Source organism: Sturnus vulgaris, chromosome 27 (genome assembly GCF_052056855.1).
Source record: "Sturnus vulgaris isolate bStuVul1 chromosome 27, bStuVul1.hap1, whole genome shotgun sequence".
NCBI classification, from domain to species: domain Eukaryota; kingdom Metazoa; phylum Chordata; class Aves; order Passeriformes; family Sturnidae; genus Sturnus; species Sturnus vulgaris.
This window is the reverse complement of record NC_142269.1, coordinates 2,058,275-2,072,945: the sequence shown is the minus strand read 5'-3', so window position 1 is coordinate 2,072,945 and position 14,671 is coordinate 2,058,275. Positions and strand designations below refer to the sequence as shown.

Genomic DNA, 14,671 nt, shown 5'->3' with positions numbered 1-14,671 from the left:
CAGCCACGGGGACCTTGCGCGGCCCCGGCGCTCCAGCGGCGGGAGCGGGACTGCGGCGATAGAGAGAGCGGCCGTGGGGCCGAAGTGTTCGTCACCCGCGGGGCTGTCGCGACAGAGCAAGGGGCCCTGGGGCAGGCGGTGTGTCAGGGCCTGGGGATTTTCGCAATAGGGGAGAGGTTCCCAGTTGCCATCCACGTGCGCGGCCTTTAGCCTGTCACAGTGGGGGACCGCAAGGCAGGACTGTCACGATAAGATCGGGGTTGTCGGGCCAGTCCTGGCAGCGCTGTTGTGACAGAATTGAGTCCTCGAAGCCACCGCAAGCAGAGCTGTCTCGACAGGAGGAGTCCCTGTGCCCCTAGGCGGGCGCCGTCCCCACGTCCCGCAGGTGGCGGCGGTGCCTGGGGATGGATCCGGGCATGGATCCGGGCATGGATCCGGCCGGAGCGCTGCCGGCGCTGGAGCGGGAGCTGCGGGCGGCGCTGGCGGACGACGAGCGGCGGCAGCGGGAGGGCGAGGCCAAGCTGCGGGCGCTGCGCCAGGGCGTCCCTGACTACGACCAGTTCAGGTCCGGGAGGAGCCGGAAACTCGTTTTGGGGCTTCGGGACCCTTCGGGTTCTGAGCTCGGAGCTGATGGCCCGAGCACTGCTCTTGGGGGACCCGAGGGGCAGCAGCCTCGGGATGCTCAGAGCAGCCCCGAGGACAGAGCCCGCAGGTGTGGACACTCGGCCGTGGCTGAGATTTGTCTCAAAACTCCTCAGGTGGCCCCATGTGGGCTGAGACCTGTCCGTGCTCCGTGACCGGTCCCTGTGGTTGCCGGGCTGTGGCCAGCAGTGGAATGACACTGTCCCCTCCCCAGAACACAGTACCCTCCCCAGAAGGGGACACCTTCTGTCACCTCTTCCCATTCCCACACACAGCCTCTCGTCTCTCCCCACACCCCCCGGCCGTAATGGGAATGCAGAAGCAGAGGGTGACAGTGTCCCCTGTGCCATTCCCCGCCTGTTCCTGCTCCCTGTCCTCTCACTGTTTTGTCCAGGGGGTTGTGAGCAGGTTGGGATGGCAGGCCTGCTCCATGGGGCAATGTTAGACACTCCCAGTGCCCTCCAAACTCCTGGATTCCCTATGGATCCATCTGGGGGCTCCTTGTCCATTGACATCGAGGATCCATAGATAGATCCAGGACTTAGATCACACTTAAACATTCTGATCAAATTCCTCAGGACCAAATCAAATTCCATTCATGGATTCATAGCTGTCTCATTTCCCCATGCTACTTGATCCCTGAGAGGCAGGGAAACACTTTCAAGTGTCTTCTCCCCCAGATATCTTGCCAGTTCCTCTGATGGGATTCCTGAGGGATTTTAAGCTGATTTATCCTTGTATTAGTAAGGGCCTGCTCCTCCAGCCTGTCCAGCCCCTCTGGGTGATCCATACAGTCCAAAGTCAGAAACTGGCTCAGAGAAGCAGCTTGAAGCCTCGAAGTGTTTTATCTCTTGCCACGTGTCCCTCCTGTCCCCGTTCCCTTTAGGGAGATTGTGCTGGCCTCACACCTGAAGCCTCTGGAGAAGAAGGACAGGCTGGGCCAAAGGAGGAATGTGCTGTGGAATCCCTGTGCAGCCCCGGGCAAGGCAGCACCTGGCCACACTGTGGAGATCCCACAGGTCAAGGAGACCCCACAGGTGAGGGAGAGGCTGCCAGGGCCTCATCTACAGAGAAAATGACTTGAGACTCATCTGGGTGTTAATTGGAATGCAAGAGTTACTCAGGACTCACCCTGGAGTATTGGGGTTTAGATCAGCTCAGGGTCAGGCTGGGCCCCTTCAGGGAGAGTCTGCTCCATCCCTGAGGGAATGGAGGCCCACCCTGGACCCAGAGCTCCCAGTGCCCCCCATGGTGGCCAGGAACAGTCTGTGGGAGCTGTCCCTCCTGGCTGGGAGTAGCTCCCAGCAGCTGCAGCCTGGGACCCAGAGCCGGGGCTGTGCACCAGGATCCTCCCTGGAACAACCTCTGGCTGCAGAGGTTCCCTGAGCACAGCTGGTGCTTTGTCCATGGTTTAATGATCATGGAAAAGGGCTGGGTTGGGTTAATCCTTACTGAGCGTGATGAGCTCACTGACACCCTCAGTGGTGGGAAACAGGGACAGGACATTTTCTGTCCAGGTCATTTGTGATTGGAGTCCTCAGTCCTGCCCTGCCATGGGCTCTGTCCACCCTGGAGTGTCCTGGTCACTGAATGTTTGCCATGGACGTTTCCCATGATAAGGCAATTTCATGGATTGCCTTATAAACAATCCCAAGGATTGTTTATTATGCTGGATTTCATTGACCTGTGTTTATTATAAAATCTTTTGCAACTCTCCTGAGCTGCAAAAATTGTGTTTCCTTGGACTGAGCAATGATCTCTCCAAGCAAACCCTGCTCCCGATCCCATCAGCACCAGGCTCAGTTCTCCAGAGCTTTCCCCCTGTGCTCAGCCCCAGCTGATGTCACTGCTTTGTTCCCTGGCTGTAGAAAAGCTGCACATTTGCCTTCTCCTTCTGCCTGTGTGTCGGTGACCCAGCAGGGATGGGCTCAGCAGTTAATTAGAACTGGTATAAAGTGGGATTTCCTTTACTCAGGAATGCCACTTGGAGCTCAGCTTTCAGTCTCTGCTCTGCCACAGACCCACCAATGCCGGCTGGTACCAGCACATTTTCTGGGGTTTGCATCTCCCACCTTTTCTCTGCCACTCCCTTGTTTTTCCTCTCAGTGCTGAGTGTTCCCAGTCTTTGTTAGATCCCTTCTCAGGCAGTGCTGGTGCATACAGGCTGGGCAGAGTCTGACTCTGCTTGGGGTTGGGGTCACTCCACAACCGTCTGTGTTCACACTGGGTGTCACATCTCACCCACCCTTCCCTTTTCCCCCTGCAGTTCCGTGGTTTCTCGGGGTTAAAGGCACCTGGCATTTCCTTGTCTTCCCCTTTTCCCCCTCAGCAGCTCCTCGTGGTGCCAAAGCCCCTGGTAAAAACATCTCGGTGGTCCATGGGCTGATCAGAGTGAGGGGATCAAAGTCTTCAAGTGGGACCAAAACAAAAGGAACTGAGTGTCTCTTTTCTCCTTCAGGAACTGGATCACATGCCCAGGACTGCTGCAGAATTTCACGGAGACTGGCGCAGATGCTTCAAAAGTGGGACAGAGAAATACCAGTTTTTGCTGGAGCTCGGAGGGGAGGCCTTGGGCAGGATCTTCCAGGTTGATGTGGGCTTTGGTCTCCTGGGGGAATTCCTGACAGTGCTGGCAGAGAACATCTGTCCTGGAGACAGAGCTGCCGTCCTTCAGATCCTACAGAGCCTGGCGGGCACCAAGCGCTTCGGGCTGAACGTGGCTCTCCTGAGCCAGGCAGAGAAGGAGAGCAGGCAGGATTTGTTCAGGAAGCTGCAGAGCAGGGATTGTCAGGCTGCTGGACAGCCTGGCAGCCCAGCCAACTGTGAGGCAGGGAGGGAAGCCCATCCCATGGAGACCCACTTGGAAAAGGAAACTGAGGAGGAGAGGACAGTGGTGGAGCTGATGAAGTGTTACCAGGTCAGCTGAGGGAACAGGAGCACCAGGATTGAGCAGAAACAAGGTAAAAGAGGCTCAGAAAAAAACCCAGAACTTGACTTTGCCATCACCGAGGGCACAAATAAAATTTAGCTCCCAAGCTGTGGTGCTGTGATCTCTGAGCAGTGTCCTCACAGATGGGTATGGGAGATTCTCTTGGATAAGGAGAAAACTGCAGGAAAGAAAACATTGGGTGGTAGTTTTGAAGGAGAAACCCAAACCCAAATAGTCTCTTTCCTCTTCCAGCCCTGTCCACGGTCACTGAGGGGTTTTAGGAGATGTAATTGATGACATTGACAACTGTCAGGTACATTTTTTGCCCAGACCCAGTGCAGCAAATGGCATTCATCCCAGCAGACTGGAGCCACCTATTCTCACCTGCCCTGGAGAAACCACCAGGCACATGATGGAGGGTCCAGGTTCATCCCCAAGGACTGGCATGGGAATACTGGGCTTTGTGGCGCCACTTGAGGGGACATGTGTGTCCCTGCACTATGCTGTGGTGCCATTCCTCCTGCCTTTGCACACCTGAGGATAGCTGAGGGCTGGAGACTTCAACAAGAGAAGATCCTGGAGTTACCCAATATCGGGATAGAGGATTTTGATGCCAGAACAGCCCCAGCACAAGTCACAGCTCTGGTAGGAACAGTGAGTGGTGCCAAGGCTCAGGGTGAGGATGTCAAGGCTGGAAGCAGTATCCCCACCTCTTGGGAAAGACAAAATCCCTGGGGTTTGGTGGGAAGACTCAGGAGAAATGCAGTGGAGCAGAGATTGTGTGAATGGTGACAGAGGATGGGGCTGTGAAACCCACTGGGACCCTTTCCAGGTCAGCCAGTTCATGGTGTGACCTGAGCTGCCAAGAGGTGGGGTCCATGAGGAGTAAACATGAGCTTCATCATTATCATCATCATCATCTTCATCCTCACCCACCTGGGCATCCAGACAGGGTCCTCTGGGAGCAAACATGGGCATCATCATCATCCTTGCCCACATGAGTGGCTGCTGGCAGGCACTCTAGAGCCCATCCAGGCTGGAACATCATCCCCACGGGGCACTCAGACACCCTGGACCATCCTGCCATTGGAAATTCCCAGTGTTCTGGCCATCAACAGTCAAACACTGCCAAGTCCCTGCTCCCCCTCCCCTCAGAGCAGGAGTGGGACAGCAAGGACTGATGTGGGAACCTCCCTGTTTTGGCACAGCTCAGTAGGGACAGACAGGATTTGACAATGCCAGGGTTTGCTCCAGGTGGGATTTCACACTGCCAGGATTTGTTCCTGGCTCTGCCACTGGTTGGCAGTGGGAGTTAAAGCTCAATAAAGTCCTTTTCAAAAGAATACTTGGAGCTGGTGCAAGATGTTCTGGCCAAACTCTGTAGAGTTCTTGATCTGCACCAGTGATTTATTACAGCTGTTTTTCTAAGAGGCTGCTAAAAACATCCACCAAACTATTTTAATCCAATTAATACTTGCTTTTCTCACCCTTGTTTGCCTTGTTTTCCATGGTGAGTACTATGTGTTCCAAACCCTTCAGTGTTCCTTTTGAGCTCCTCAGCTGGAGCAAATCCATACCTTTTAGTTTTTGTTTTGGTTTTTTTTAATTGTGAAGGAAAAAAATATTTTTCACACTGATCTGGTGATTTTTTTCAGAAGTGGCTGCTTTTGGGGTGTTTTTAGCTCAGCACAGTTGGGAGTCAATGTTTGTGCCTGACTCAAAAGTCATCCCCCAGAGGTCGTGACATCTCTGCAGTGTTTTGGTGGACACTTAATCCTCAGCATTGAGCCCTCCAGGCTCATCTCCTTTTTCTGAGGATGTGGCTTGAGGATTTCAACAAAAACCCCTCTGTCCAGGAGGGCACTGAGAGTCCCAGTGATGCTCTGGCCTTTGAACCATGACGATGATGTGCAGGATCTCCAATCCACCCTCAGCCCCAACAGCTGAGAGCTGGGAGCTTCCCAGGAGCTGCAGCCTGGGACTGTGTGGGGAAGGAGCTGGGTTTGAGGGTGAATAACCCCCAGCAGATCCCTGATTCCCATCCTGGGAAGGGGATCTCTCCCACCCCACTGTGGCTGTGGGTGTTATCCCTGCCCCCCCTTCCCTCTGTTCAGTCCCTTGTGGAGTGTATCCGTGCCCTGGGGCTCAGCCCTGAGCACATTCCCCTGCACCATTAGGATGGTTTGGGCTCCCAGAGGTCCCCACTACCCCAGATATTCCCAAAATCTCACTGCTCTGGCTGCAGAGAGGGGGATGCAGGCAGAGCCATGGGAGCTCAGTGTGTTCATTAGCTTTATTCTCATCCAGAGCTGCAGCAGCGTTAGTGCATTAATTCAGTAGCAAGGGAGGCTGCTCGTGGTGTCCCAGCCCTGCACCATCCCCCTGCATTCCCACTCTGGATACCACCCAGTTCTCCCATAACACCTCCTGCCCTGGGAATGGCAGTTACAGGACCGGGTGTTGTGTTTCTGGAGTCAGAGCAGAGCTGCTCAGCACCTGACCAAGGGGACAGGGGGGACGAGGGGGTGGCACCCCAGGGCAGCTGTGTGCTCATCCCAAAGGCTGACAGGGCTCAGGAAGTGCTGCGGGGTCATTGTTCCCTTGTCAGGTGGCATCAGGCAGGTCCTGCTCAGGTCAGTGGCTGCAGCAAAGACTGTAGGTGACACCTCGTGCTGTGAGATCCTCACAGTGCCCCGACACCTTCCTTCTCCTCCTCTGCACCCCTCTCTTCTCCATTTTCACAAGCTTGAGGTTCTCTTGCCATAGGGCCATGGGTCACTCCTCACCATGAGCGCCTCAGATCTGTTTCTTCCTGCCAGTGTTGGGGACACCTTGGTCACAGTTACTCAGTAGGATCAGGACAGTCCCATGGCTCGGTGCCAGGAGAAGCCCTTGAGGCCACTGTGTAGCCCCACAAGCCACCCTGGGCACCCCAGCACCTTCAGGAACCCCTCCTGATGCCCGTTTTGTCACCCCTTGACACCATCCCAAGAGCTCCTCTTCCTCCACCCCTGCCTCTTCATCCTCCCCTTCCTCCTGTCCCTGCCTCCCAGCTGAGCTCACCCAGCGCTTGGTGACAGGGAAATGTCCCTCTCCAGCTGGTACCTCGTACCCTGCATCCCCCCACCCGAAGATGCTCTGGGTGCACTGGGGAGATCCAGGGAAGTCTCCCAGACCAGAGAGTGGGTGCAGGGAGATGCTCTTGGCACCATCGTGTTGTCTGACGGTGCATGGAGATCGAAACAGGACAGACTGCCCCTGGAGACCCAGGATGAGGCAGGAAGGGTCCCCAAGGCCCCGGCACCCGGTGCTGTAGAAATGTGGCAGCACCCCGGCGGGGAGTTCGGATCCTCCAGGATCCGCTGGACTCCCGCGGGTGCTGCCCGGTCCCACGGGCGCTCTGCTGTCTGACAGCCCCTGGCGGGATGCCACCGGACCCTGGGCACGGGGGCACGTGGGAGAGGCGAGGGGTGCACGGGAGGAAGGTGCCCCCGCCGAAGCGCCCCCGGTCCCTCCCGTGCCCCGTGCCCGGCCCGGGGCTCCCGCGCGGCTGCGGCGGGACCTGCGGAGCTGCGGCTGCTGAGGCTCCCCCGCCCTACGGCACCTCCTTGTGCTCCTGCTTGGACTCTTTCAGCACCTGGAGGGGGAGGCAGAGGGACAGTCAGCCAAGGATCGGGTTCTGCCACAGGCTGAGCCCTGAACGAGTTTGGGGACAAGGACAGGGACAGGACAGTTTTTGCTATGACCTGCCAGCCCCAGCTCTGCCATGACCCAGGGCAGATCATGCATACTCTCAGGGATCTCTGGCTCCCTGCCTGGGCTGCCTGTGGGGCTTGCCCCATGTACAAGTCTCTTGGGGACACCCTGGGGGGAGGTGGGGATGGAGTGTGGGTGACACAGATGAGGGTTTCCCACCTCTCCATCTCGGGTCTCCACAGTTTTGACCACGATGCTCCTCTTCACATGGGCTTCTGACACAGATTTGGTGTCCAGGCTGGTCTCTGGGGGACATGGGCAGGAAAAGGCAGTGACACCCTGCCCAGGGAATGGCCCTTCCAGCCACACTCAAGAGGAGAAGCCCAAAGAAAATGGATTGGGCTGGAAACCCCTGAACCATGAGAGAGAGCACCCCTGGGGACACAGGGACATGGTTGTCCTTGGAGATGTGGCAGGCTGTGGGATCTGATGCATCCTAGGGACATAGTTGGGCTGCGGGGACAATTGGGGACATTTCTGGCCTTGGAGATGTTGTCGACCGTGGGGACATGGGTGTCTTTGGGATGTGATTGAGCTTGGGGACAGGGTTGTCCTTGGGGACACAGTTGTTGCTGAGGAACACAGTTGGCCTTAGGGATGTGGTTGTCATTGAGGATATGATGATGTGATCAGTGTTGGGGACATCATCGGCCTTGGGGACATGTTCAGCCTTGGGGATATGGCCATGGCACCCTCCTCCCCCACCCTGGGAGCACTCAGGAGTCCTGCTTCCCTGAGACTCAGAGAAAAACCTCCTGATTCCTCTGAATAGGGCAGGGATGGCAAAGGTGGCTTCTCCTGCCACAGAACCCCCAGAAGCCACCCCTGTTTGTGCCACCATCCCATTCCCCCTGCCCACGTGTGGGGCACAGCCTCACCTCGGATCTGCAGGTTGGAGAAGCTCTGCACAGGGATGGTGATCCTGCAGGCACAACGGAAACATTGGGAAGAGCACGAGGCCCCTCAGCTCCACCTGCCTGGGGCTGTGGCAGCAGGGCTGGAGGATGGTCCCCAACCCAGATGGACACCCCAGAGGGACCACGAGGACTTGGGCTTGGTTGGGGACGTGGCTGGGGTGGGGTGAGGGGCAGGGTGGAGCTGTCACCTGCTCTCCTCGCCCTCCAGCAGCTTGCGGTATGTGGTGATCTCCATGTCGAGGGCCAGCTTGACGTTGAGCAGGTCCTGGTAGTCCTGCAGGTGCTGGGCCATCTCCTCCTTGAGGCTGTGGATGTCCTGCTCCAGCCTCACCACCGTGTCCTGGTAGCCAGCTGTCTCCAGGGCATAGCGTTCCTCCAGCTCCCGCAGCTGCCTCTCCAGGGACTCGTTCTGGGGGACCACGGGGGGTTCTGACACCCTCCATGGCCACTTTCTCCCAGCAGCTGGGGGCTCTCCCATCCATCTCCTGCCCTTGGGGACCAGCCATTCCCCTGGCACTGGGTGGTGGTCCCGCCAGGGAACCCCCTGATGGCGGCAGCTCCCTGAGGCTGTGTCCCTGCTCTTGCACCCCATGGCTGTCACCTACCGAGCCCCGCAGAGCCTCCAGGTCGCAGGTGAGGGCCTGGAGCTGGCGCCGGTACTCGTTGGCCTCCTGCTTGGCCACCCTCAAGGCCTCGGCGTGCCGGGCGGCCGCGTCCGTCAGATCTGCAAACTGGGAGAGGGGACGTGTGCCACGGGATGGGAGCACAGGGCAGGGATGTGTTCTGGTGGCACACAGTGTGGGAACACAGCCCTGCTCTGCTCCACAGCAGGGACATGGCCCCAGGAACACATGGCAAGGAGGAACATCCTTGGCACAAGTGGGGACAGCAGAGATCTTGAACCCAGCACATCACCGAGAACCACCCAACCCCGGGTGATCAACCCCGAGATGGTGACACCCTAGGGAGAGACAGCCAGGCCATCCATGTGTGGGGCAAAGAGCTCCCACTGCACCTTGGACTTGTACCACTCCTCGGTCTCCTGGACGTTGCTGGCGGCCATGGCCTCGTACTGGCTGCGGATGTCGCGCAGGGCGGCCGTCAGGTCCGGCTTGCTCGCGTCCACCTCGATGTGCACTCGCTGCCGGGCCAGCTGCTCCTGCAGCTCCCGCAGCTCCTGTGGGGACAGGGGGGTCAGGGCAGCCCCCTGAACCCCAGGACCCCAGCCCCAGAGCGGGGTTACCTCCTCGTGGACCTTATGGAGGAAGGCGATCTCGTCCTGCAGGGTCCCCACGCGCCGCTCCAGGTCCAGGCGAGCCAAGGCAGCATTGTCCACGTCCTGTCACCATGGGGGGACAGGAGGGACTGTCCCACCTGGGTCTCCTCTGTCCTGAGCTGTCTGGTCATGTCCATTCCCCCCGCTCCCATCCAGCCCTGCCTCTCTCTGCCCATCATAGCATTTCCCAGTCCCTCACTGCCTGCTCCTGCCATTCCTGCCCATCCATGCTCAATATCCCTGCCCTTCCCATTCTTCCCTGCTCCATTCCTGTTCCCTACCTGCCCATTGTAACACATACCAGTCCCTCAGTTCCTGCTCCTGCCCGTCCCTCCTACCACCCTGTCCATCCCTTCCTGTCTCTGCTACATCCTTGTCCATCCCCACCCCATCCCTGCCCATTCCCAAAAGAGGCCCAGCTGGGATCTGGCCCGTGCCCTCACCTGCCTGTAGGCAGCCAGGTTGCTCTCAGCCTCCAGCCTCAGGGTCACCTCGTCCTGCAGCCTGTGCCAGAGCAGAGGCACAGTTACACATCTGGCACCATTGCTGATCACTCCCAGCCCACGGACAGACTCCCCTGGGCCAACACAGCCCCATAACACCAGTACCCCCCAAACCCAGGTCAGCTCTTGTGCCCACCCCACACACCCCCACACTGTTCCCAGGGGTCACCCATATCCCATCACAATCCTGGTGCACACCAGTCCCTGGTCTCCAGGGCTACCCTGCTCCCTGTCTCAGGTGTAGGAGCTCTTGCTCCTATCTCTGACCCCTGGGTACACCCTGGACTCCATTCTCGTCCCAGGGGTCACCCTGGTTCTTGTTACCACCATGGTTCCCATCACCAGAAAGATCCTGATCACCATCCTGGAGTCCATGCTGGTCCCTGCTACCACTTGTGGTTCCAGTGGTTACCTGTCAGTCACCCTGACACCCATTCCAAGTGGCCCGCCCTGGTCCCCAGAGCCACCCCAAGCTGGACAGTGCCTTACTTCTGCTGGAGGCTGCCGAGGTCCTGGGCCAGGTTGTCCCTCTCCATCTCCAGCCGGGCCTTGGCAGTGGCCAGGTGCTCCACGCGGCGCCGCAGCTCCCGCAGCTGCTCCTGGTAGATGTCGGCCGTGCGCGAGGGCTCCTGGTCCCGAGCCTGGTTGAGCTCCAGCACCAGCACCTTGTTCTGCTGCTCCAGCAGCCGCACCTTCTCGATGTAGCTGGCGAAGCGGTCGTTGAGCTCCATCATCTCCACCTTCTCGTTGGTTCGCGTCTCCCTGAACTCCGAGTTGAGCGCCGTGGCCAGCGAGAAATCCACCCTGCCCGAGCCCAGGCGGGGACCCAGGCGGGGACTCAGCCGGAGCCGGCCCGGGGGGCTTGCGGGGAGCACCCGGTACACGGGCATGGAGGGGCCGGAACGGCGGCCGTGGGAGGACAGGCGCCGGCTCTCCATGGCGGGCGGTGGGCGCGATATGCCCGGCCGAGGGTTTTTATAGAGCCCAGGAGCCCCGGGCACGGAGCCAGGCTGTGGCGCCCGGCGGGATGGCTGTGCCCTGGCACCCAGCCCGGGCACCGCCGCACAGCTCCTGGCCACCGCTGCCCCCCCAGCCGGCACTGCAGGGTTTGGGGGACGCGCCAGGGCGGGGACAGAGCGGTGGTCACGGGCATCCCGAGCGAGGGGGCTGGGTGCGATGCCATGGGGTGCTGCTAGTGAAGATCAGCTGATAAGAGGCTGGAGCCTCTTAAGTCCTTCTCATCTCACGGGGTCTGTGGAAGCACTGGCTGGTGGCCTTGGAGCCTCGGTCCCCGTCCCAAATCCGAGCAGGTGTTCATCCCACACAGCTGAGTATGCATAGCCGTGTCACTGGGCACACATGCATCGAGCTTTGGGGGACCTTTTGCCCCTGGTGACACATGGCAGGGCTGGTGGGGGCCAGGACTGGCTGCCAGGGGCTTTCCGCCGCGGCTGAAAGGGACTTTGTGTGGAGGCAGAGCCGTGGCACAGCCGGGAGGGACCTTGGTGCCAGGGCACGGCACTGCCGGGAAATGCGGGGGACTGGATCCAGGGGCGGGCACGGGGCCACTGCCAGCCCCGTCCCTCCCAGTCACAGCATAATGGCACAAACTGGGGCATGGATGGGTTTTGGGCACGGCCTGGGGAGGGGATGGGGGTGTTCTGGGAACATGAGCCACACGTGGTGGCACCAGGGTGGATGCCCCGAGAGGTAGCCGAGGTGAAGCTGGGGGACAGGGGAGTCCCTGGGACTCTGCTGCGGGGACAGGAAGAGGGACAGGGACAGGGACAGGGACAGGGACAGGGACAGGGACAGGGACAGGGACGGGGATGGGAGCAGGGATGGGGACTGGCCCCGCCGCTGGCAGTAGATGGCAGCCGATGGCTGGGAAAGGCTCCTGCCTGCCGTGGGACGGGGACACCCCGCTGGACCACGGTCATCATCACTGAGCCACCAACAGTGGCCAATGGGAAGGGCTGTGGCAAAGGCTGTGTCCCTGTGTGTACAGTCTGGGGAGACCCAAAGCCACCAGGGACCATACTGGTGGAGACTGGTGGGACTGGGACAGCTCCCACATCCCTCTTTAATCCTCAGACGCTCCTTGTCTCCAGCCAGCCCCGTGTTCCCCTGGCTGTCCTGTGCTGGTGTCACCAGGGGTTGTGCCCACAGAAATTCCAGGTTTGGGGCACCTACACGTTCCCCAGTGACTCTTGTGCCCCCAGACAACGGTGGCGTCCCTTGAGACACGTGCTGTGTGACAGCTCTAGTGACAGCGAACCTCCCTCCCTGGGATGCACGGCGGGGTGGAGGGGGTCCAGAGCGGGGGCTGGGGAGCTTTGGGGTCCTGTGTGGGCACCCGCTGCTCCCCAGGGATTGATTCTCTCCCGGCTCCCACGCAGCGGGATCAAAGCACGAGAAGCGGCCGCTGCCGGCAGAGGCGGGAGGCAGAGCTGGGCTCCCCCTCCTCCTCTTCCCCGGCCCCCCTTAATGAGACAAACGAATTAGGAGCAGGCTGGGAGTTTTAATTGGAAGCTTCCAGGCTCAAGGAGACAAAGGTGAGCTCAGCTGCTGCCAGGCAGGGAAGGAGCCAGGAGGAGCCGGTGACCCCGGCCCCGTGGGACAGCAACGCACACGGAGTTGTCCCGATCCTGGCCCTGCTCCCAGTGAGGAGCTGGTGCAGGGAGTCAGATGTGTCAGTGCCAGATGTGCCCTGGCACGGCAGGAAAGGGGATCACAGGAGGGGTGGGAACACTTGTCCCTGGGTTAGATGCTTGGGGGTCTCTGTCCCAGAGTGGGAATGTCACACAGGTGGCAGTGATGGGATTGGAGCAGGGGGGAAATATAGAACAAAACCTTTTCCCCATCACTATATAGAGTGTCACGTCCCAGGAGGGCGGGTGGCTCCCCCACCCCTCACCTGCACTCTGGGACACAGAGGTCTGGGTGCCCAGACCTCCCCAGGCCCAGAAGAGGGTGCAGAGGCACCCATAGGATGATGGAGATGGGAAGAAGCCAACCCCAGAGCAAGTGCCTTTTTCAGGGCAGCTCAGTTGGGAGCTGCCCCTGAACCCTGGCTCCCCTCATGGGGAGTCCTGTGGGAGCACAAAGGGGAACAGTCAGAGGGGCTTCAGGAGCCAAAAGGGGATGCACAATAACTGGGGAAGCTGTGGTTTTAGGGGGTGTCAGGTCGTGTTGTAGGGGAGGCTGTGGGAGCCTGAAGGGGATTCAGGCTCACGGGGGATTCTAAGGGGGCACTGGCTGGGGTTGGCACAGAGAGGGAGAAGGAAGAAGAGCCCAGGGGGAGTCTCTGAGGCCTCTTCCAGCCTGGGATCTCTCTCCCCCACTGCAACTTCCAGCTGAACCAGCCCCCCACCTCAAGGAGTGCATGAGGACACAGACCATTGGAACTGGAGCCGTGTCCTCCAGCAGCTCCGTAACAACATCCCAAGCATCTGCAGGAATGGGGAGACACAACAGAAACCCCAAAACACACAGCCTGAAAGTGTTCTGTGCCTGCACTGGTGCTGAGAGTGTCTGGGAATCCTGGTGACACCAGGGTGTGGAGCTCCCAGTGCCTCCTGGCTCCTGGCTGGGAGCAGACGTGGCCTGGAGCTGCCACGGGCCCGCAGAGCTGCCGGGTGTTTCGGCCCCGGGCTGTCCGGCTGCTGTGTCCACGTACTGATCCAGCCCCTGCCCTTTCTCCCCCAGCCCACATCACCAGAGCAGCTCCTGTTGGCCAAGGGCAATAAAACCCGGGCACAGCATCACACCAAGGCCAGCACCACCCACCTGCTCCCACGCCATCTTCCAGGTGAGGGCTGCTGGCTCTGGGATTGTTCCCATTGCTGCTGGAAACAGACCTGGAAACCTGTGCCAGGACCAACATCCCAGGGCTGTCCCCCTCAACACGGAGCTGGGAATTTTGCTCCCCCGGGGCTCTGTCCATGGCTCTCTGGTTTCTCGGTACAAAGCTGCCAGTGGATTTCAATTCCAGCCAGGCCCTCGGCCGAATTCTCAGGGCTGTCACGGCTGCCTGGGCAGACGGAGGCTCTGGCTGTCACTTCAGCCTGAGCCTGGTGCCTCGCCCCTTGCTGCTTGCAGAGGAGCAGCCCAGGTGTCTGGATGCTTTTCCAGCCAGCTCCCAGCTGGGCTCGTTGGTGGGTCCTGGATTCCTGCCTGCACAAATCCCTGAGCTGTGCTGGAAATCTGCCCTTCCTGCTGCCAGCTCTGCCTCCCAACAAGCAAAGCACGGCTGGTGAGGATACAACAGCAATGCTCAGCTTCCAACACCTCTGTCCCTGCAGGGATTGCTCCTGGGGGGGGGGTGAGGGGATTACAGGACAGTGGGGGAAGCACATTGGGTTCTGCTGGGAGATTTTTAGGGATTCAGAGGGAAAGGCACGGAGCAGTGCTGCTGTGTGAGCCTTGATGGCTGTGCTCCCCCTGGCCTGCACCAGCCCTGGGCTTGGCACCCACAGCCCTGGCTGGTGCCTCCCTGGGGACACTGTCAGGCTCTGTCTGGGGGCTGCGTTTGGTGGCAAAGTCCCCAGGAAGGGTCAGGCCTGGAGCTGCCTCTGTGTGTGTGCCCACCCTGGCTCACACACAGTCCAGTCTAGACACACACAGTGTGTGCTGGGGCTTTGGGTGG

The 14,671-nt window shown here is 59.7% G+C and overlaps 2 protein-coding genes across 3 annotated transcripts; one reads left to right on the top strand and one right to left on the bottom strand.

Moving 5' to 3' along the window:
* Nucleotides 1-27: 27 nt before the first annotated feature.
* Nucleotides 28-3,677, top strand: DNAAF19 (dynein axonemal assembly factor 19). The gene is made up of 3 exons (XM_014884792.2): nucleotides 28-565; nucleotides 1,529-1,679; nucleotides 3,101-3,677. Exons 1-3 carry the CDS (start codon nucleotides 405-407, stop codon nucleotides 3,566-3,568), a joined length of 780 nt encoding a protein of 259 aa, XP_014740278.1. The 5' UTR covers nucleotides 28-404; the 3' UTR covers nucleotides 3,569-3,677.
* A 2,169-nt stretch (nucleotides 3,678-5,846) lies between these two features.
* GFAP (glial fibrillary acidic protein) lies at nucleotides 5,847-10,976 on the bottom strand. Of its 2 annotated transcripts, none has more exons than XM_014884774.2 (9): nucleotides 10,513-10,976; nucleotides 9,964-10,024; nucleotides 9,488-9,583; nucleotides 9,260-9,421; nucleotides 8,850-8,975; nucleotides 8,433-8,653; nucleotides 8,206-8,249; nucleotides 7,487-7,572; nucleotides 5,847-7,208 (listed from the first exon to the last, which is right to left on the bottom strand). In XM_014884774.2, the coding sequence occupies exons 1-9, from the start codon at nucleotides 10,959-10,961 to the stop codon at nucleotides 7,167-7,169; spliced, it is 1,287 nt and encodes a 428-aa protein (XP_014740260.2). In that variant the 5' UTR covers nucleotides 10,962-10,976; the 3' UTR covers nucleotides 5,847-7,166. The 2 variants fall into 2 exon arrangements, with proteins under 2 accessions (XP_014740260.2, XP_088035916.1); XM_088179790.1 differs by having other exon boundaries at nucleotides 9,500-9,583.
* Nucleotides 10,977-14,671: the final 3,695 nt, after the last annotated feature.